At 33.4% G+C, this 24,198-nt stretch overlaps 3 protein-coding genes and 1 pseudogene across 3 annotated transcripts; 3 read left to right on the top strand and 1 right to left on the bottom strand.

Moving 5' to 3' along the window:
* Window positions 1-163: 163 nt before the first annotated feature.
* Window positions 164-2,946, top strand: LOC114369199 (pentatricopeptide repeat-containing protein At4g02820, mitochondrial). Its single transcript, XM_028326395.1, has 2 exons — window positions 164-578; window positions 1,312-2,946. The coding sequence occupies exons 1-2, from the start codon at window positions 285-287 to the stop codon at window positions 2,566-2,568; spliced, it is 1,551 nt and encodes a 516-aa protein (XP_028182196.1). The 5' UTR covers window positions 164-284; the 3' UTR covers window positions 2,569-2,946.
* A 1,924-nt stretch (window positions 2,947-4,870) lies between these two features.
* Window positions 4,871-7,675, top strand: LOC114370760. Its single transcript, XM_028328154.1, has 5 exons — window positions 4,871-5,047; window positions 5,303-5,395; window positions 6,163-6,325; window positions 6,940-7,029; window positions 7,229-7,675. The coding sequence occupies exons 1-5, from the start codon at window positions 4,949-4,951 to the stop codon at window positions 7,381-7,383; spliced, it is 600 nt and encodes a 199-aa protein (XP_028183955.1). The 5' UTR covers window positions 4,871-4,948; the 3' UTR covers window positions 7,384-7,675.
* Window positions 7,676-8,719: 1,044 nt separating this feature from the next.
* LOC114369898 (basic helix-loop-helix protein A-like) lies at window positions 8,720-18,549 on the bottom strand. Its single transcript, XM_028327174.1, has 8 exons — window positions 17,976-18,549; window positions 17,494-17,748; window positions 13,653-13,749; window positions 13,120-13,134; window positions 12,865-12,921; window positions 12,210-12,717; window positions 9,698-10,254; window positions 8,720-9,478 (listed from the first exon to the last, which is right to left on the bottom strand). The coding sequence occupies exons 1-8, from the start codon at window positions 18,077-18,079 to the stop codon at window positions 9,083-9,085; spliced, it is 1,989 nt and encodes a 662-aa protein (XP_028182975.1). The 5' UTR covers window positions 18,080-18,549; the 3' UTR covers window positions 8,720-9,082.
* A 1,199-nt stretch (window positions 18,550-19,748) lies between these two features.
* On the top strand, window positions 19,749-22,306 carry LOC114370978 (annotated as a pseudogene).
* Window positions 22,307-24,198: the final 1,892 nt, after the last annotated feature.

The raw sequence follows: 24,198 nt of genomic DNA, 5'->3' as shown, positions 1-24,198 counted from the left end.
AATGTTTTTAGAGTTAAATAATTATTTTAAACTTTATGCGTAAAGTAGTTTTTAATTAATGTAATTCATAATATATATTTTTTACATTAATACTGTAAATTTATTTAAAATCAAATTCTAAAAATATACTACTATTTACACCGTGATTGTGTGTGTAGCCAAGGACGGAGTGGGTATTGCAAAAACCGAAAAAGAAACGATAGGGCAAACGAAAATAAAAATAGCCATGGGAAATGGGGACTTATTCCAATTAGGGTTTAAGTGCTAAAATCAACTCAGGAATTATGATGCAGTTGAGGAAAACGGACACGTTGCTTCGTTCCGTTGGAACGTATCTTGCCGTCGTTCGCCACTTTTCCGCTTCGGCGGAGGCAAGAGTAGGCTCCGCCGCCGCCAGTTCCAGCGGCGGTGGAGACACGCTGGGGCGGAGGCTTCTGAGCCTTGTGTACCCGAAACGCAGTGCCGTCGTCGCCATCAACAAGTGGAAGGAAGAGGGTCACGAGCCCCCTCGCAAATACCAGCTCAATCGCATTGTTCGAGAGCTTCGCAAGGACAAGCGTTACAAACACGCACTCGAGGTTCGTTCATCTTCCTTTCGACTCTCTAATCATTGTTAGTTGTAACCTGATTCATGAGACACACACTGCTGGCTTTCCTTTGGTTATTGTCCTCGAAAAGTTTTATGTTGGGTTACTATAACAATGTTCAATTTTGTAATTTAAAAGTCATACATATTAGTGCGTGTTTGGATTCATGTTATTACTGCGTGTTTGGTCTTAGTTGAATGTTCACTTGTTTAGTTCTATGCTGAAGAATTGATTCTTGTTCAAAATTGATTGAGTTGAAATAACTTTAGGTAGTTTTGGCGCTGGATGAAAAATTTTATACTTAGTTTTCTTATTAACCTGCTTTTAGAATAGAAACATGTAAATAAATATCACATTACTTCAAAATCAGTTTAACCAAAATCAATTTTGTAAATGCTCACCCAAACAAACACTTAGTTGATTGTTTAAAAGTTTTTTTTACTGAAAATGCATGAATATTAAACTCTTCTGTTAAAACAATCTGGCTAGAAGAATTGTTATATTATTCGGTGCAGCAAATTTTTTTTTTGGGGGGGGGGGGGGGGGTGTTATTAGACCCTTCTAGGGGAACAGGAGAGGAAAAGGATGTTTCATGAATATTTGTTGAACCCTGCTTACCTGCAAATGTCCCAACCAAGTGATCTAGGCTAAAGGGACTAGTTGGAGTGATTTTTAATTGGCCTAGAATTTAAAAGGGTTGATCCTTTTGTGTGTGCAAATGCAGGTATGTGAATGGATGACCTTACAGAAAGATATGAAGCTGGTGCAAGGTGACTATGCTGTCCACTTGGACTTGATAACTAAAGTTCGTGGTTTGAATAGTGCAGAAAAATTCTTTGAGGATCTTCCTGATAGAATGAGGGGCAAACAAACCTGCTCTGCACTTCTCCATGCCTATGTCCAAAATAATTTGGTTGACAAAGCTGAGGCCCTCATGTTGAAAATGTCAGAATGTGACTTATTGATAAATCCTCTTCCTTATAACCACATGATATCTCTCTATATCTCAAATGGGAAGCTAGAAAAGGTTCCTAAAATTATTCAGGAACTAAAGATGAACACTTCCCCAGATATTGTCACTTTCAATTTATGGTTAGCTGCTTGTGCCTCACAGAATGATGTTGAAACTGCAGAAAGAGTTCTGCTTGAGTTAAAGAAGGCAAAAATAGATCCGGACTGGGTAACATACAGTACATTGACCAATTTATACATAAAAAATGCTAGCCTTGAAAAAGCTGGAGCTACTGTTAAAGAAATGGAGAACAGAACCTCGAGGAAAACCCGAGTTGCATATTCCTCTCTTCTTAGCTTGCATACAAACATGGGGAACAAAGATGACGTTAATCGAATATGGGAGAAAATGAAGGCCTCCTTTCGCAAAATGAATGATAATGAGTATATTTGCATGATATCCTCACTGTTGAAACTTGGAGACTTTGCTGGAGCTGAGGATCTTTATAGGGAGTGGGAGTCTGTTTCCGGTACCAATGATGTCAGAGTTTCAAACATACTTCTTGGTTCATACATTAACCAAGACCAGATGGAAATGGCTGAAGATTTTTGTAATCAGATAGTGCAAAAGGGTGTCATTCCTTGTTACACTACATGGGAGCTATTTACATGGGGTTATTTGAAAAGGAAGGATGTGGAAAAATTTCTGGATTATTTTAGTAAAGCTATTTCTAGTGTGACAAAATGGAGTCCGGATCAAAGGTTAGTACAAGAAGCATTCAAAATCATTGAGGAACAAGCTCACACTAAAGGAGCAGAACAGTTGTTGGTTATCCTTAGGAATGCTGGCCACGTCAATACTAATATATATAATCTATTTCTTAAAACTTATGCAACTGCTGGTAAAATGCCTATGATTGTCGCAGAGAGGATGAGAAAGGATAATGTTAAGTTGGATGAAGAGACTCGTAGACTATTGGATCTAACGAGTAAAATGTGTGTGAGCGATGTTTCAAGGATTTTATCCTAAGCCAAGCACCAATTAAAGGAGTCTTATGTAGCGTTTGGTTTATGTGATAGTACGAGACATGCAAGCACTATTTTACTTAGTATTTTATATTCAGTGCATTCTAAAAATAGGACATAACATGATATGGGGTTGGAAAGCAGCGCATTTAGTTAATATTAAAAGGCATGAAACAAGGAAAACGCTAAGGAATAGTTCCATTTTGTTCTTTTCATGCACCAATGCTACCTGGAAGACTTGAAAGCGTTTTGGCTACGATTTTTCATAGTGCTCGTCCCATTTGTATGTTTGTGAATGTAACAACTCGGCAACTGATACCAATTTTGACTCAACCTTGATTTTGGAGGTATAATCAGTAGATTACCCGGTTGAATACTTCAATCTATTTACGATGTTATCATGTTATTACGTGGGCATCATATCACATTTTTCTTTTTTTTTCTTCACAATTTTGCTGCCCTACAAGTTATAGGACACCCTGTTACTGATCCTTCTTCCATTCCAACCTGGAAGCTTTAGAAATTCATGGAAGTTGGTTAAGTTTGCCAACATTTCTGCACGCTGCAGTTGTTTTCGTTGATTCTCAAATGTGCAGTGGATGACGTACATTTCCCAATTACCATATTTAATACAAATTTTCAGTTAATTTTTCTTTGTGTAGGTATACATTTTCGTTTATAGATTTGGTGGTGTTGCAAATTTGCAATTACTTGCATGGTCTCTCAACCAACCAAAAGGATGGGGGTTTTGTTGACCTAAATCTTGAGTTGATAGCTCGCTCTATTTCCTGATTTGGTGTGTAAATATATCTATTTATTTTGAACATACCGCATACGTACGTAAGAAACTCAACCTTTATTAACTCAAGTACACCAACAAACATTTATCCACAGCATATTAGCGTGACGATGGATCTTCAAATTTTTCATGTATCAACTTTTCTGATGATTTTCTAATTACCTGCTTCACACAAATCCCGTTTGCAACATTATTACAATTATTATATTCTTTCCTGTGATTGAATACACGTGTTTTCATCAATTTATCGTCTCCTCCTAACTCGCCTAATCCGCAATGAACATTTAATTATTTACGTTATTATAGCACCGGAAGTAGTTAATGTTTTTGTGGAGCTAGCTAGGGTCGTTATATAGCTTCTTCTTTTTCTTGTGATATTACCTATATTCTTTAACAACTAATACTCCATACTTTATGCGTGTCCATGTATCTTAGTTTGATATATAAATACATTAAATATATATTTTTATTTATATTTTATGTACTCTTAACGTAAAGAAATTTACATTATTAACTAATAAGAAATTATTTTTGACATCACTTTTATGGTAGCGATGATAAAAATTAATAAATTTATCATATATAATAATTTATGATTAAATAATAATATAAAAACTCTTGACACTGTCGGTGCATAAATAATTTGCTCTTAATTAAGTAAGGTGCGGCTTAGTATTGATTTGTTGATATTCTAATTAAGTAAAAAAAAATATTAAAGAAACTCCATTTCTCCAACTTTGGTGGAAAATAAAATGAAATCTAAAAAAAAAAAGTTCATAAAATGAAAAAGAAAAGGAAAACAAAGCAGAGGATTGCAACTACGTTAGTTACTATTATTTGCAGCTTAGACAATTGTTCCATGCAATAATTTTAAAACGTTGGGAGAATTTGGTATGGTGGTTCAGAAAGTTAGTTGCTAGCATCCACATACGTACAGAAAACTTAGATAACATAGGCATACCATTACCATCTTTTATATTTTTCTTTCGCTCATAAATTATTAATCATTGTCTGCGTTGTACACTTTTTGATAAGTCAAATAGGGATTATTAGCATTTAGCTGCATCTTTTGAGGTTGATCACCAAAATAAACAAGTTGAGTCTCAAAATTAAATTATTTAGAATTTAGAAAGTTCGTGGAGATAGTTAGTGTGACCAAACACATGAGAAGTGCAACAACAACTAGAGATATATGGAGGGGTTTACCGAACTCAACCCACACCCACATATAACCAAGTAGCCAACAACGTTGAGTCCCAATGTTGTTATGAAATGACCAATATCTCCCTATATTTTCACCAAGGGCCCCAACACCAAGAGGACGTTAACCGTACGCGCAACTAAACGACATCGTCGTTTAAGGTTGGGTGGTAGCAGAGAAGAGCATGCATAACGCACGCGCTATCTGAGGAGCGTAGGCATAAACTAGAGATTCTCACCCCACTATTACTAACACCACGTAGTAAGTTTATGTTGCAGGTTAGAAGTTGGAGCTTTAAAAGCCTGTCTGGTCTCAACCGTTCCAGAATAAGGTAGCAATTGAACTGTCTTCGAAATCAACAACAATCTCTCTCTGTCTCTGGCTATGGCTGCTATTCATGTTCATGATGATGGTGAAGTTGGTTTTGAAGAAGGAATGCTATGGTTACCCTCTCATGTTCTGAACGAGGCATGCGGCACTAAGGTCATATTTTCTTTTCTCTTGTTCTCTTTCTTTATGGTCTTCCATGTGAGAACAACTTGGTTGGCATTATTTTGCAAGATTAATTACTCTATAACTTTCTCTATACTAAGAAGCATCAGTTAGTGCTATTTCAGTTAATCGTGTGTGTCTTGCTTTTCTTTATTAGTTTATAGTCATACTCTAATTTCTAGTAATTTGACTACTATTGGATTGGGTTATAATTATTTGCATGCGGTTCAATTTATATATGCTCAGGTATGTTTGAGGAACCGCCACCAAAAGTTCCAAAACCATCAGCAAATGCATCAGCAGCGTCATCATAAATCACCTGGAGAACCAAAATCACAGGTACTGCTTTTGTGTTTGTGTGTGTAAAGGTTTGGTAGGAAAATGCGGGTACGAATTGAAAGAATGAAATTAGGCAGATTAGCTTGTAGGCTTAACCATTGATTAGGTTGTAGTATGGTAGTACTTTAAAAGACGAGTAAGAGGACATATTCCACTTGTCCCACAAGCTAGTGACATTCTGATTTAATCATACATTTTTCCTCATATTCAGGGCATTGTCCAATTCCATATTATTTTTAAGATTTAGCATTATAGGCTCCTTTTTCTTGGAGGACCATTATAGATGCAGTGGAAACGGAAAGAGTACGCCATTTGTATTTTAATTTCTTACCCAAAATTAGTTGGATTTCATTCTTGTTAGTCAAGTCAAAAAGAACAACATAAAAGACACTAAAAAAATTAGGCATACCTACAAAAGCACATAACTTTAGTGGCTTAATTATCAGAAAAGTTCTGAAGCATGCAACATAATAACATTAAATTAGATATATGTTAGGACCGATGCACGTGCTCAGTCTGGTATGGAATTTGTAGGTTTCGAGAGGTGTGTGTGACTGTGTACAAGCTGAGCGAGAAAAACACAGTTTAGAATTGTAACAAGAAAAGGGATCGGTGAAACATGTAAAAAAAGAGAATACGGTATCTATTCACATTTGGATAATGAGGTCTTTATACATTATTCATTGAATGTATTTCACTACTTCCAATTTACAATTTAATTTCCAAATACCTAATAGTTTCTTCTTTTACTTAAATGTGCTCTCCAGTACTCAAAATCTGCCTCAAGATCTTCGTATCAAAGGCCAAAACTTGCCAATGGTGGACCTGGAATGCGAGCTATTTTCTTAGGATCCACGCATAGATCATGTGGCACTGGCGTGTTCTTACCCCAAAGAGCAGGCACAAACTTCCAACCAAGCAAGAGGCCAGGTAGGAGAACTTGTATTTTCTTGCAATGCAATATTAATATGTGCATATGTGCCTAGCACCAATTCCTGCATGAAAAGAGATTTGTGTTATTTTTCTCGATCAATACTGTCTGGGAAATTTTGAAACTCATGTAAACAATTATGTAATCATGATGCATATAGTTTTTTTATTTGTGATCACATAGATTAAATAGATTAAATACTGCAAGTCTTTGATTAAAAATTAAATGCTCAACACTTGCAATTCTACCCCAGAGCTGAGAACTTGGGCCGAAATTCAATTATTTGAATAACATATTTTCTGTTGTTTAAAGATTTTTGGCATACAAATGACGTAATAATAGACTCTGCATCCATCAAGAATTTGTGTTACTGAATGGTAATTACTGATTATTAATTACGTATGCATATTCTAAAATCTATGTTTTAAGAGCAAATGTATCGACTGTGTGGTCTCCAACTATAACTTGAAACATGGTCAGAGTCAAAGTCTTTGTCAAGTTCTGCTTTTTGCTTGACCAACCCTCCCCAAATTAGTGTTTTAGCATACGAATGTCTCAACATGCGGAATTTGAGTTTATATATTTACATCTTACAGTTATATTTGTTTTGCAGCTTGTGCTCCTATCCTAGTTCCAGCTGGAGTTATTCAAGCTCTAAATCTTAATGTGCGTGCATTAGGTCTGCAGATTTCACCCCCGCAAGGTCTTAAATCAAACTTTTAATTCATTGAAATTAATATCATAAATGCATTTAAATTTTATATATTTAATTATAAGTTTATAAGTATCCTGAAATTTTAAATATTTGGTACAGTCAATACCCTTATAAATTTAAGTTTTTTACATTTGATATTAATTGTTGAGAGAAAAGCTAATTACCCTGACCTTTCATCTGGTTGCAGTTCAGAGTTATGACCCAAGATGCAGGGAAGTATACAATAATAATTCAGAAGAAAAGAAAAGTGATCAGAAAGATTCGTCCAAGCAATGTCGTTTTATATCTCAGAATCAATGTTCTACTCCAGAGATATTTCTCCCAAAGGAATGGACTTACTAGCTAGCTTTTCATTTTCAAAGAGAAAATTTAAATTTGGGAAGCACACAAAGGGGAGTTAACATCGGACCGTGTACATACAAATAAATAAAAAATGAAATCATGCTTTATGTAGAATGCTGGGAAAGTTTAAAGTGCAATTAATTTATTGCTAGCTGTACTGTTAGATTCTTTGATCATGTATAGATGTTAGCTTTTGTAATAATAGATTAATGGCAACCCAAGTCTCACGAGGGTCTTGTTTGTAATTGCATGCTTCAGTATTGATATAATTATATTCAGTGGTTCTCAGTTCTCACTGCTATTATACAGTAAGTATTATAGTGATTTTTACTGAAAACAAAGTATTCTCCTAACCAAAAGCTACAAGACTAACACTCAAGCCATATAAATTATCGAAATAAATTTTGTCTTTTCTAATAAAATCTTACCATAGTTGGTCATACCAAATTTAAGCATAAACCTATAGTCATACTATAGTTTTCCATACCAAATTGAAGCATAAAGAAAATTCATTTAAAAAACAAACATTCATTACATATATTATGATGGAAAATCGAGAACCGATAATTATTCTTAACCCCTTTATGCGACTCTACTCCAGGAAGAAAAATACCGAGACTAATGGGCTAAGCCCGTAAAAGCCCAGCAATTCAAAACAAAATGATTATATGATGGTGGTTCTTACTTCCTCCACTTTATTTGTTTACTTGCTGCATCCCTCAAAGGACCTGAATAGACACAAATACCCCTATCTCTCCCAAGCAAGCCCTGTCTCCACTCAATATTACCATTGACCCAAACACCACCACCGCAACCACCTTACACCACCATCCAACCACCCTAATACAGGAAAGAAGGCGTGGAGCCACAAAAGAATGAAAGAGAAATTTAAAAATTGATCTTATTCCAAAAAGGCCTTCTAGAATACATTGATTTTCTTATACTTATAGAAAGGCCTTCCCAAAAGTAGATTAACTAGTGCATCAAAATCCATGCATTGGCCTCGCCCAGCTCATCAGGCTAGGAGGATAACAAAGTAGCCTACTAATAATTAGCTTAACGGCCTATGTGTCACCTAGCCTAGACTAAAAGTAAACACTATTTATGAGTTTATATGTTGATTTCGAATCATTATTTAATTTCTAGTTAATTGTATGAACTATTTAAAAATTATTATGTTTTATATTTCATCTATATGTTCATAGTTTTTTTAAAAAATATTTAAAGAACGATGAGTTTTTAGAAGTTTCCCCACCCCACCCCCCCAAATATGCCCTTAATGATAAATAGTTCCCAAATTATTATTTTTTTGTTCGCAAGCACCATACACTAAATATAAAGTAATTATACATACTTTTTTTTCTATATTAATTTCAATTGTTCTCAACTACATCGATCATTACATCATTACTACACTAAAATTATAGAATGTAAACTATTTTAATTAATCTGCTAAAACTCTAAAGACAACACTAATGTTCCCTAGCTTCTTTCTATTTCATCAGCTAGCCTTCGTGACAATACTTAATTATGGGTTTATTGACTAGACTTCACACCTGGCTTGAATCATAGATACACATTAAGCCATTGTGATTGGAAGTACAAATAGTGTGGATTGCAAGAGAAATAGCCAGTTAATTCTACTTGGAATATTCATCCATAAAGTCAAGCCCTGAAAATTCAAGCATGCACCCCCTCTTTAGTCAACAGCATGGGGTATAATTTGGTTAAGTGCCCTCTTCACTTCCACAATGCTGACCTTCTTCCCGTTTGCATTTTCCTTCACCTTAGCCCTCAACTCCGCCACGAACACCCCATTGTTAAGCGACGACTGCACCCCTATAACTTCTATCCTCACCTCCCTCAGCATCTGCATCACGTCCAGAAGCAACCCTTCTTTGTGACGACACTCGATCTCCAACAGTGCGTCGCTTTCTATGATCGAAACTTGCACCGACGTGGTGGCCTCAGCCTCCACCGCCTTCGCCTTCGCCACCACCCCTTCCACGATCCTCACCTTCCTCTTCTCCGTCATTGTCACCCCACTCCTCTGTTGCTCCTTGCTCGAACTGCTACTTGTTCTCTGAACTGCTATCTGTTAGAGGTTCCACATTGAAGAGTGTTATTGTCTAAATAATACATGAGTTTAATTATTCATCTGGTCTCTATACATATATGTATAATCTCTATTTAAAAATTACTCATTTTAATCCCTACATGCATGTTTTTTTTATTTATAAACTCTAATTAAAGAACACTACTAAAAAAGTGCTATTAGTGGTGTTTTCCAATGAAAACATTTTAATAAAATTACCTCTGGGAGCTTGGAACGTTGTTCCGCCTCCGTCATCTGGCGGTTACGCGCCTCGAGCTCCTGGATCTTCCGCCGCAACTGCTTCACGTACTCGATGGTGTCTCCCAATATCGACGCCTTGTCCATTTTGGTCACGAAGGGGACCAGCGACCGCAGGATTATGAACCTCTCGTTCAGCTTCTCGCGACGGCGGCGCTCGGCCAGCACGTGGTTGGCGCTGAGCTCCTCCTGCGGCGCTCCCTTGCCGCGGAGTTTGGTATCCGCGGCGGTGGTTTGGGGAGAACTCTCGCCGGGGTTCTTGGCGTGGAGGTACGGGACCGTGAAGAGGATGTACTTGAGGATGCACTGGCTGGTGCCGTCCGCCGCCGCCGCCGGGTGGAAGTGGTGGTGGCTGGCGCGGCTGCTCCATTTTGCGAATGCTGATTGCGTGGAGTATGTGACGTATCCAACGGAGGAGGGTGAGGCTGGCCACCGTGTGAACTGGTTTTGGAGGATGTTGGACACTGTTTGAGAGTAGTGAGTGTCCTCTTGTGTCAAGTCTTCCAATGGATGAAGGGCTGCAAAGTAAACACATGCATGCAAACATATTAATTGTATGCAAAGTTAAGAGTTGTATTATACTATTACAACAAATTTAATGAATTTACGAACATATTTTATAATTTTTTTTGCAAAATTATTGATGGACACAGGACACCCATTGTGTCATCAAACACTTAGTGAGAGAGTGATAAAAGAAAGAAAAATATAGATATCAATCATATTATGAATAATATAATGTGACATGAACTTATAAATTATGAGTGTTTATTAATAGGTGTTTGGATATTATTACTCTTTTTTTTTTCACAAGAATTAACTTATTACACTATCTTTTATTGATAACTTTTTCCTTATCTCTTTTTTTTTATATAATGAATCTTTTGTATAGATTTATGTATAAGTACAAAATAATGTTTTGTTCATGCAAGTTTTAATAACACTCCCTTACATAGCATATAAAATAATTTTAGAAATAAAAAGATAAATAATACAAAGAGAGAGTATTTGACACTAGCTTATTTATCTTCCAACTTGTCGAATGCTTAGGTTGGTTGATTTTTGAACTTTTTGATCCAGACAATGCTTATCTAGACACATGCATCTATTCAATAAGCAATGTTTTTTTTTTCTTTCTCTTTGGTTGCAAGTGGAAAGCACCTAGTCTTCTGTTTTCGACACCTGATCAATCTTTCCCCTTCTTCTGCCTATGCTAGACGATATATACTTACCGGCAACTAATTTAAGTTACACAAGGCTCCTACCTAGAGACTCTCAAACCATTATTATTTAACGAGTATTACCTCTGTTTTATTTATTTCCTCATGACATTTAAGATCACATTATACACATATGATCTGAAAATATATAATTAACATTTACTAAAACTATTTGTTTGTATTTAATATGTTTTGATTTGTTTTGCTGTTATTATAATATTGTAATACGGTCATTTTCCATCTTAAAAAAATATTATCATTTACTATCTTTTATATATGTTTAAAGGTAACTAAATATGTAGCTAAAAATAATAATTAATGTGATTTTAAACTTTTGAAACAACAAATAATTAAAAGCACTTTTTCCAAAATCACGAATGAAGAAAAATAATACAAGTTTATAAATCATATATAAGTCCCGTGATATAAGTTAAATGTATCTATTTCTAAAAGGCAATAATAACAGGTTTATTTTATTTTTAAGTCTGGTTAATCGATGTCCTAAGAGTATTTTTAAGAAATTAAAAAAATATAATTTTCTTATTGACATTCATACTAAGGTGTATTAATTAGAAATTCAGAATTATGGTTAAAATGTATAAATTAATATGTTCTAAATAAAACATTACTTTTAATATTTAGTGGTACTGGTAATCATTATATATGATCACTTTCTGCTCTGTTTCTGTTGTCGCAGTCTTTACGTGTGAACATGGGCATGGCATAAAAGAATCTTTATTGTGATTGTGATATATATTTGCATGGGGAGCATGGAAGTTAATTAATTTACGTACATATATATACTGTGCGAGAACTGGTCAGTAAGTGTCTACCTTCGGTGGCTCAGCATTAAACTCAATTGGATGGTTTCGAACTTTAGATGAGGACCCCCACCAAAAGGTCAATACCACTAATTTATTAGGATGGACCACTTGCCTAGTTAGTCAGAAATTATTATGCAATGCAAGATATTATGTTTCTGTAATATCTATCAATGTTCAAATATAGTATATTATAATATATAGTAGTGTGTACTAGCTAGCTAATAATTTCTTCCCTAGTTAGCCGTCCACATAGTGTGGTCCTGTAGCTACTTCAACAACCTACTAGAAGCTACAAGATATTTTCCAAATCTAATGAACTTACTTTGTAGTTTCTTAGGTGTTGAATTTTTGATGAGATGATACAGTGGAAGAACCTCTTGTTATATTATGTGCGAATGTCAAAGTAAATAATTATAACTACCTGATTACCTGAAGTCGGTAGTTGAACTTGCATGGGGTTTTGACTCAGGCCCCACCTCCGAGTTGACTCAGCCTGCCCCGCTGTGTTAACACCCTGACTCACCGCCAGCAAGTGAAAATCTGAGTCTAAGTTGTTTGACCCATCGTTTGGAGACCCAAGCCGGATGTCCTCCGGCATCTCTAGTTGTATCAGCTCGCTGGGCTCTGCCGCCATGGCTGGTGTTGGAGTTTGGCGAGCGATGCCGTATCCGGCTTTGTCTTCGGAACCAGATTCCGGCTCCTCATCTTCCTCTTCCTCCTCCTCTTCCTCCTCAATATCCTCATCCATGTCATCATTTAGGTTGGGATTGGCGGCAAGTGGATCCACGACGGTATACATGACGGCGGGGATGTGTTCAGAGGAGGAGGCGGGGTTTGAGGTTGAGTGCTCCGACAAGGCAGGCTTCGGTGGCAGAGGGTTGAGGTGGTCTATGAAGAAGGTCTCCACGTGTTGGATGAAGCTGAGGTCTTCTTGAACCTAAGCAACAAAATTAACATATATAAGGTGACCAAAGACAAGGTGTTTATACTTCAAGAAAGAAAGAGAAGAAAGACATGGTGGTTAGGTTAGGTTCACGTTGCTACGTAACATTACGAGGTAGTCAAGTGAGGGCTGGTTGGTTACCTTATCCATTGTGCCAAACTCAACCACACCGTCCAATAAAGGAATGCACACCACGGTCTGCAGCTCATATCACACAAATCACAAACCCATCATTTTATATAAAATAAAATATTTATATATTATTTTGATAGTTTTTTGTGTTTTATTTATATCAGCTAAACTTGCATGGATCATAAATAAAAATACGCGTAAAATAAATAAATAAATAAAAGAAGACAGAAATGCATAAATGAGAAAGAAAGAATGGTTGGTTACCTGTATGCGAGCACTCTAGCCGTGGAAATTTTTGCCACAGGAAACCAAAGGGAATACAAGTTAGTAAATAAATTAATCAACAATTAACCTTATTGTCAGTTAATAAATCCAAAAGAAAAAACACCTTCTGTAACTTCCTTTACATGCATGCATGTGAAAGTTTGCAAAACGGTTCATTTAAATAAGCAAAATATTTTATTTCACACAAATTATTTTTATGTGTTTACACCTTTTTTTAACGTGTAAAAGGTTATTGAGTCAATATATCTTTTATTCCTTTGCTATCTTATATTCCGCCCTTCCCTCCCTTGAAGTTATAGAAAATACAATGGCAAATTTTTTTCCATAGTTAAAACTAAAGTCATGTTAATACTTAAGTGAATTGATTAAAAATATTTAATATATCTTATTAAATATTTTTAATTATTTTAAATAATAAATTGTAGATGATAAATATTTTTTAATAAATACTTTCAACTTTTATAACATTTGTCTGAAATTATATATTAATTGTTTGGTAATTGAAGAAGCACCTTGGCTAGAATAGCTCGTGAAAACGTTTTGCTGTCCACCTCGTTTGCACCCGTGAGCCATAGATGCTGCCTCCTCGCATATGCCTTTCCAGGCAACCTTACAGTGAAATTCAGTAACATGCGTCAAATACTAAAAAATTCAAACATTTTTTCGCAAATCATATGCTGCGACAATTAAACTACTACACGTTTATAAATAAAAAAAAAAAATACTAGCTAGTGAAATCAAAGTAGAATCCAATAAATAAAGAATTCATAATTGCCTCTATCGGAACATTTGCACCAAGAGTTGTCTTAGCAATATTATCAGAGCATGATTTAATTGAATTGAATGCCCAATTTGCTCGCACTATAGTTTAACTCAAATGTTTCTCTCCAAAAAAAAAAAAAACTCAAATAATCAGAATATAATATTGGATGAGCATGTCATCATATTGTGAATTTTACCCTTTAACTCACTCTATTGATTATTGTTTTTAAACCTAACTAAGGCTATCTTTCGGTCAACCGTTCCAAACTTATCTTTTTCGAGATATAATAATCATTAAAGTAAGTTTTTATCTCTCTTAATACACTTATTGTAACCTAATTGTTGTAAATTATTTTACTCTTTTACACACTTTATCATTTCACCAAGGATTATTTCTTTTTAAAAATTAAATACTTAAACTATCAAAACTATTAAATTGTTTGTTTAATAAACCAAAAAAAATAATCTAAGCAATCACAAATAATGATTTTTAAAAAGTCAATACTTAAAATTTCCATAATTGTATAAAATCTAAGCAATAACAAATAATGATTTGCTTCGTGCATGCAGACTGATGAAGATCCTGATATGTCAAAAAGGAACATAATAATGTCCTATTATAATATTAGACAAAGATACAAAAACAATTATAGGGATATCTACAATTGTTTGTATATAGTTAATTCATTTATTTTTTTTAGATTTAATTACTTATTTAATTCTTATAGTTTTTAAATTTATTTATTTTAGTTTTTATAGTTAATAAGTGACTTTTTAGTCTTTAAAATTTAATAATTAAATTTTTTAATCTTTGAAATTCATAAAATTTTGTCGTTAAAATTTTTTAACTTCATTAGTTAAAGAATTTTAATAAAAAAGATCCTTTAAAAATTAAAATATAAATATCATGAACTAAAAAAATTACTTATTAACTATAGGATTAAAAGAAATAAGTTTAAAAATTATTAAAATTAAATGGATAATTAAACTTTTTTTATCGTTCAATTCTCTCTTATAGCATCGTGATGTTTTAGCTTCTTCCTGTTTTTTTTTTCTTTTAAAATTATTGATGTTTTAAAGATTCCAAGTTTTGTTAATTATTATCTTTCACATTATATATCTATTTCACATGAAATTATTAGGTAATCTAAGATCACTATGTCATTCATAATCCCGATCAATAATTATCTAACACTTAGATAATTAAAGATATATTAATTAAATTAAAGATATACTTGATAATTATCTAACAATAATTAATTATGTATGTCCCTTAATTTAAAAGATATTAATCAATTTAAAATATAAAACTATTTATATATCACATAATTATTACTTGAAATCATAGATGATATGATGGTCCCGAACTATCTAATAATTTCTCTTATTTGGCATGTCCTAGATTTCAAAATTACTCTCATCATAAACATTAAAAGATAAAATTTTAAACTAAGGCAACTAAGACACTGGATAGGGAACTTAAAATAAAAATAGTTTTATCAAAAGATAAATTGTGTTGTATGTGATTATTTGTATGTTCTTCTATAATTTATATAATAAATATTTTTTAGTTGTTTAACAAATATTTTAAGAGTATTAATTAATAACAGCCTTAAATTAAATATGTAGTTCGTAAATAACATTAAATACTTCTTAAATTATTTGCATTAACTTTAAATATCATAAGTTTTGATCCTGAAAAATTATAACATTGTCATGTTAACATGAAGTAATTTAAATCCCACATAATCCGATAGTGCCATTAAATCATTGCACTATTATTAGAGTCCTAATATAGTGTCATTAAATCATTGCACTATTATTAGAGTCCTAATATAGTGCTACTCCACTAAGCTCTGTTAGACTTTTCATTTGTCCTTCTCCCAACAATAGCGTCTCTTACAGAATATTTATAGATATAGATAAGCAACGCTATCATTATAGCTTTGTGTGTGTGTATATAGACCAGCCTAAATTCACAGCCTACCCTTGCATAATTGACAACTAAATAGCTTACTGCAATATTTGGTAGGAACATGCACCCTCTTATATCAGGACCAATTGATGTTGTATATCCCTTTGATGGGTGCGAAAACGGTATTAGCAATTTGGGAGAAACTAGGAAGCTATAGACGAAAAAACTATATCAACCAAAAACGGATTCCTAATATTATTTTTTTCCCAAATGAAAATATATATTATGGTTGAAAAAAGCTTGATCCTAGAGGAGGGAGAAGGAAAGGAAGATGGAAGTGTGATTGCAAAAAACTTCCGAATGCAGGATGCTAGCAAGTAGTGGCATTTTTTGTGTAGCTATATTTGCTACAAGTTTCGAAGGCATTAATTTGTCTAGTTTCTGAAAATAGGCATCTATAATTAATTCCCTCTAGCAGCACTCCTCTTCATGCATATAATGCGCAACTAAATACTTGACCAACTCAGCAAATTCTATTTTGACAGAATGCGCTTCCGAATATATTCCCCAACACATTCTAACATACTGTAACTCTCAATATCAAATGTTGTCAGTTTGACAGATTTACGTTTGCTAATTGCGCTTCATGCATTTACTCCTGAAAGAAGAGTCTGAGAAACACTCGAATCTTGGAAGAAGAAATTTAAGTCCCTCAGCTACCTTTTACAAATTGATGCTTATACGTGAAAAACTTCTACCAGAAAGTGAATTTGGGAAATGTTTTACCGTCTCTTCTTTTTCAGCAGAAAATTAAGAACAAATTCCTTTCGTTATAGAACCCCCACCAACCTATCCTTTATAGTAACATCTCTCTTTAATACAATATTTTCAATAAAATATTTTTTTATTGACTCAAATGTGTTAGGATTCATAAAATGATCACATGAGTATTACTTCTTATTTATTAAAAGATTTTATTCATAATGTTGTAAAATTCTAATAAATTTCTGTGAATAATAGAAAGGGTAACCCATTAAAGAAGCATGTGATTAGCATTTTTTTTTCAAGTTTGTATATACTATATCTTGCGTCCTAACGCTTCATAAATTCGAAGGTACTCATATTGCATTTAAACTACTATACACTCACAGAAGCCTCTGCGCCACAGTCTGCAAGCCTCAGCAAAATGCACTTGTCACTGAGGGAAATTGCATTGACACTTCATTGATAACTTCTAGCCAAAGCTCTTTTATGAGAAAATGATTTAACGTCTTTAATTTTCTCCAAACAAAGTAAGAAAGGCACTTGTTTGCAAAAGCTAAGTTAGCACAAATGGAAAGTTATTAAATTTCTGCAGCTGCTATATATTGTTGCATTTAAATTCACAAGTCACATTAGCTAGCCTCTCCCTTTCTCTTTCACTATAATATTTCTATTCACACTTTGCTAAAGCTACCGTTCCACTTACCTTCAAAAGGAAACTTGAATTATATATGGACTGAAACTATACATATCTAGAAAAATGGCCAATCAGATAGAAAAAATCATAACATCGAATATATATAGTTCAATATTTAAAAGAAGTTTTAAAGAACCGATAAAGTTAAAGGTAGATAAAATAAGTAAAGACATAACAATTAAAGAGAACTTTATGAGAAATAATGTAACTGACTTACCCAACACCAGGTGGAAAGGAGAATGAGACACACATCAAATAGAACCATTCGGATTCTGTTAAGTCCTCAGGCGACAAGGCGGCACAAGGCCGGCGACAAGGCGGGTTTGTCTCTCCGGCGGACAGTGATTCATAGAGTTCTCTAAGTTGCTGACTTCTTTGGAGAGAAGCCTCTTCAGCACTCACCTCCATTGGTTGCACCGTCTTCCGTGTTTTAATTGCTCCATTGTAGTAACCATCACCCCAAACCAGAATCCTAAATTAACATAAAATAATATATAACATGACCTTAAAATTAACTTGTTAAGGGTCACACTCATATATACTCATACCCAAACATACATCATACAGTACATACATGTGTCCGTTACAGAGACTAATTAATTAAGAAACATTAATTTGAAGAGTAATTGATTAATCATTATCATATGAGGCAACTTGTGTGGATAAAGTTGAATTAATTAATAACTAGCTAGTACGCACCCTTGTTGTGGACAAAGTTGCCAGAAGAGACTATAAGTCCACTGAACAGATTGCACCGCAGCCTGCAACATGCTTTGAAGGCTAGTGCCTAGTGGCGCAGCCATGGTTCCCGACAGGATTTTGAAACAGCAGGCTTTCGGTTAATACTTCTGTGGAACCATATCTATATATCTTCCTTCGGAATAGTTATCCAAAAGTGGGAAAAAGAAAAAGTGGAAAAGTGGAAAAATTTGGCTTCTGGGTTTTGGTGACAAGTAAATAGGCAATGAAAATGAGTGTTGGCGTGGATCTGAGCCGAAAATCAAACCTTTTTATTCTCAATGAAAAGGAAGAGAGGAAATAAGGTAAGGGGAGAGAAGAGAAGAAGGTAAAGAAATTAAGTATAGACCTGCAGATGTGTGTTGGGTGTAGGAGAGAAAGAGACTTTAGAAAGGTGTATGACTTTGAGGTGGATACGCGGGTGATCCAAGAATTACTGTAAGGAAAAGATCTAGGAACGTTTGTTGGGTAAGAAATAGGGTTTTGAAACGCAATACTCAAAAGTGTGGTTTTGACTGGTTGGTCTACCAGACAGTTCTAGCTAGCTAGATTATGCTTTCTGAATGATGAGGCTGAGGAGGCTGCGTGTGTGTGGCTTGTTAGTTGTGTTATATATTGTTAGGATTTTGGTGTTAAGAGAAAAAAGGAATTTTTTTAAAATAAAATATTTGGATATATATAAACTTGATTGAGAAAAAGACTGATAGAAAGGATAAGATGTGTGATAGACGTACGCATAGGCGGTTTCAAGGCCCGGCTACCCTGGGCAATTGCCCAGGCCCAAATTCATTTGGTAAAAAAAAAAAAAGGTAAAAATTAAAAGAAAAATACTAAAGAAAGGGCAAGAAATTGAAAGGGCAAAACAATTGTAAGAGTTAAAAATTAAAAGGGCAAAAATATAGGTAACAGAAACAAAAGAAGTAAAGCTTCGTCACCGCAGCAACACTATAGAAACCTTAAAGCTTCCGCCATCGACACCTACTGGTTCTTTTCCGACTACTGCCTTCCCCTTTTTTTTCGGTTAGTAATTGTTTAATTTCAACTGATTGTGGTTTTAAATTGAAACAATTAACACAAAGGTAGCAGAGAAGAAGAAGAAGAAAAATTTGGGTTTATTTGCACCGCCTAGTAGTAGCAGACACAGAGAAGAAGAAAAATTTGGGTTTGTCTTTGAAAGGTTAAATATTTTATGTTATATAGAAGTACTAACATTGTGAAAATGGGTCCCATATTTTTTAAGTTTATCTAAAATCTCATATGGTGAAATTATAATATTGTATTATACTGATAACTTCAATAAATTTCATTATAAAAAATATTTACTTTATAATATATTTTGTCATTTTGTGTGCTGCTAAGTGTCAGATTAAGCTACTACACAGCAAGATTCATTGATTATAAAAGTTTTATTGATAAGTCAAACTAAAGTGTGTATCTAGTAATATTACAAGCATATAGTATTATTTATAATAGCAGTAAAAAGATCTTTTACAGTGGAATCATACCACTTGTAAATTTGTTTATTGATAGATAAATTATCTACAATAAAGGTTTCTTTTGGTTATCTAATTTTATTAGTTTCTATAATGGTGTTTAATTGAATATAATATAATGCTTGTTCCTACTCTTTATAAATCATAAGAGATTACTTTTATTTTGAAAAACTATTCTTATTTAAATTTTGATTCTTATGATTTTAATTGTTAATTGAGTATTAACTTAAGATCATTTAATTTCAGAGATGAGGAGATTTTTGGTTGATAGAGCAAGTATTGAGAATGTGAATGTTGTACAACAAGAAGCCGAATTAGAACCGCCACCTAATGTGGTTAATGAGTTTAACCCAAATGAGATTGTGCGTGATCCAGGTCATAGGAAACAAATTAATGAGTATGCTTCGGATATTCAAGATCAAGTGAGGAGGGCATATATATTGAAGGGTCCAATGCAACCACATTTGCCAAGCTTTCCTCGTACTCCATTTGGAAGTGTTTCTAGAGCATTTAGTAAATCATGGTATAAGAATTACACATGGTTAGAATACAGTGAGATCAAGGATGCAGCTTATTGTTTTTATTGCTTTCTCTTTAAGCAACCCGGGAGGGCCGAACACTTTGGTTTTGAAGTCTTCACTAAAAGCGGATATAGAGATTGGAAGCATGCATCTCAAGGCTTGAAAGATCATGTTGGTAGTCATAATAGTTTGCACAACTCATGTGTCAAGCACTACGATGATTATAATAATCAAAGACAAAGTGTGACAAGTAAGTTTGCTAAAGCAACCAAGGAATCAGAAGAATTGTATAAGATTCGTTTGACTTGTTCTTTAGATTGTTCAAGATATCTCATAGCACAAGGCATGGCTTTCCGTGGCCATGATGAATCCTCTACTTCGCTAAATAAGGGCAATTTTAGAGAGATGGTAGATTGGGTAAAATCTCAGAATGAACAAGTGAGGGATGCTTTTGACCGTGGTGGAAAAAATTGCACAATGACTTGCGGTGACATTCAAAAGGAGCTTGCAACGTGTTGTGCACATGAAGTTACCAAGGTGATTATGGAAGAGCTTGGTGATAGACAATTCTCCGTGCTTATTGACGAGTCACGTGATATATCCGTCAAAGAGCAAATGGCGGTGATGTTGAGGTTAGTAGTTGTATTTTCCAATTTCCAATTTTCATTACCTATTATTCTCTATGCCGCCAAGTAAACTGGTTGAATTTGTTTTAGGTTTTTGAATGACAAAGGGAATGTTGTGGAACGATTTATTGCTCTACATCATGTCACAGATACTTCATCTAAGTCATTAAAGGATGCTCTTTATGGTATTCTTGATAAGTACACATTATCTATTTCAAGGATACGAGGGCAAGGATATGATGGAGCTTCAAATATGAGAGGTGAATTTAATGGTTTGCAAAGAAAAATTCTAGATGAAAATCCTTATGCTTTCTATGTCCATTGTTATGCTCACCGTTTGCAATTGGTTGTTGTGTCTGTTACTAGTAGTTGCTCATCTATTCATGATTTCTTTGAGTACATCACCTTGATTGTGAATACAACAAGTGCATCTTGTAAGAGGAGGGATGCTTTGACAGAGGCACAACACAAAGATATTTTAAATAAACTTGAGAGTGGTGAGATATCTAGAGGAAGAGGCTTACACCAATCATCTAGTCTCACTAGACCCGGGGATACTAGATGGGGTTCACATCATACTACATTGCTTCGTTTGGATCAAATGTGGTCCTCCGTGTTAAAGGTGCTTAGTATGGTTGATGAAGATGGACGTGGACCATCTCAAGCAGCAGGTTTGATAGAAAAAATGGAGAGCTTTAAATTTGCTTTTATTTTGAGGTTAATGTTAAAGTTGTTTGGTATCACAAACGAGCTTTCAAATATATTGCAAAGAAAAGATCTTAATATTGTGAATGCCATGGAATTAGTTGATGTTGTCAAAGCTCGGTTGGGCACAATGAGAGAGAGTGGCTGGAATAATTTTTTTGCCGATGTCCAAGGATTTTGTGTTGCTAAAAGTATTCTGGTACCAAATATGGATGACGAAATACCAGTTCGGGTCGTTCAAGAGCAGAAGGGAGGACTATCACTAATCTTCATCATTACCGTGCAGAGATTTTTTATGTTGCTATTGATAAAATATGTGTGGAGATGGATCACCGCTTTAGTGAAGGAAGTAACATTATACTTGATTGCTTCTCATGTCTTGACCCCAAGAACTCTTTCTCCAAGTTTGATGTTGATAAGCTTGCTCGTCTTGCTGATATTTATCATGCAGACTTTTCTGATGATGACCGAGGAACAATTAGGGATCAACTTGAAACTTATGTGCTTCAAGTGAGAAGAAATGCTTCTTTTTCCACTTGTGAAGATGTTCAAAGTTTGGCTATGAAGATGGTTCAAACTGAGAAACATTTGGTATTTCCATTGGTTTATAAACTTATTGAGCTAGCTTTGATATTGCCGGTGTCGACAGCATCCGTTGAAAGAGCTTTTTCAGCAATGAAGATTATCAAGTCTAAATTGCGCAATAAGATCAACGATGTGTGGTTCAATGACTTGATGGTATGTTACACCGAGCGGGAGATATTCAAGTCACTTGATGATATTGATATTATTCGAACATTTACCGCAAAGAAGTCTCGGAAAGGACACTTGCCTCGTAATTTTATTTAACCCGCTATTGTAAGATTATGTTTATCTCTTTTATTTTAAACTATATTTTTGTTGACAAAATGACGAGTCTCTTTTATTTTGATTGATTACTATTTACATATTATATACAATGTGAATTTGCTATCTTTAAATTTTTGCCCAGGCTTTATAATTTTTCTGGCTCCGCCACTGGACGTACGTTACAATAAGAAATAGATGTACGAAAATGAAGCACGAGTATATTGTGTCGAAAAAAAACAAGGATCATGTGCTGCCACCAAACACTAATCACAAACACAAGGAGAGAATACTATTATTAACTTTTAAGTTATGGGTTTAATTTTGATATTGGTTTGGTATAAAGATTATGAAAAATGCTAGGAATGCATTTTTACAATACATTTTTTATGATTGATTAAAAATTCATTATAATTAAATTTATTTTACATCTCACATCTTGTTTAATAATAATTTTAATTAATAATAAAATATTTTTTATTCATAGAAATAAAAAATAAATACCAAAAGATCAGATTGGTCATAAACATAATTCAGAAGTGTGACAGTCTCGAGCCCACGGCTAATAGATGCCCTAAAAATTAAGGAGGATTAAGCAAAATTATAAATATTTACTATTTCTTATAATATAAAATTTTAAAATTGTCGTCATAATTTTTTATTTTTAATAGAAATGTTATATATAGAGAGAGGGACAGTTTTAGAATAAAAACAATTAAATATATCATTTTGTACTTATTAGCCATTCTATTAATAATCTCACGAGACACTTTCAATTTAATTAACTAACTTGTAAGCTATCAATTCCTAGTTTTTAATTTATCAACTTTCATTAAACTTATAACTTATCGTCACAGAAAAGTTTAACTTATAAATTTTGCACTATCTTTTAGACTAGTTTTATTAAACAAGCCATAAGAATAAACAGAGTACAATTTGAAAAGAAAAAAGATAAAAATAAAGAATTAATAATTTGAAAAACTTTAAATAAACAAGAAACATCATAGTCAACTTTGATTGGCCTCAAAGTTTATATATATCAAATTTTAAGCAATTAATATTAATAGGATGAAAAAAGTTGATATATTTTAAAACAAAGATACAGAAATGTAAATTTCAGCCTTACCAAGAGGCATAAAAATATAACAAGGTTCAAGAGAAAAAAAAAACAAACACTTTAGAGATAGATAGTGACAACTTATAGAAGTGTGAGGTGGTTGGACTACCAAAAGTATTTTACATGAGTAAATTGCTTAGTTCTTTACACATCTTTCAAAATCTCCTGTTGTTTGTTGTATCAAAACTCTACAAAAGAAGATTAAATTCACTAACTTTAATTTTTTTTAAGCTAAAAATCCAAAAAAAAAACCTAAATTTCTATCTGGTGGATCAAACAAAGTATTAAAAGTTTTTATATAAACGTTCCTCTTAAATAGATAAAATTTACTTCTTACAAAATATTTATTTTAAGTAAAAACAGTTTAGATAAATACATAAAAATTATATAATTATTTATTTTATTTAAAAAATACTTATTTTAAAAAAATAAATTTAAACAAATTAGTCTAGCATATATGAAAATTTATTTATCATATAATGATAAAATTGATATTTTTAAATAAATGTGCAAGTAATTCCTACCTTAATTTACCGTTTGCCGTACTTAAAGAATGGTAAGGTGTGATGAGTCCATAGGATTGATCTATTTGATTTGTTATTTTAAATAAGTTGGGTTGCATATATTACTAATGAGTTGGCTCGAGGAAATTTTTTATTTCCCAATTTAATATATAAAAACTCTAACATAATATATATATATAATTTCTACCCTTATACATTCATATGCTCATGTTACTAAAATGTCTAATTCAATTGGTTAAATAATATTCATAAATTGTTATAAATTTTTTGGTACTTGAATTCAATTTTATGGATAAAAAAACTCTCATATCTGTTTTCTTCTATTTTTGTAGTAATTAATTAAAATTTCTTT

The sequence above is a fragment of the Glycine soja genome, chromosome 10 (assembly GCF_004193775.1).
Source record: "Glycine soja cultivar W05 chromosome 10, ASM419377v2, whole genome shotgun sequence".
In the NCBI taxonomy this organism is placed as follows: Eukaryota; Viridiplantae; Streptophyta; class Magnoliopsida; order Fabales; family Fabaceae; genus Glycine; species Glycine soja.
The sequence above is the reverse complement of the archived record's forward strand: the minus strand, read 5'-3'. Positions and strand labels throughout refer to the sequence as shown.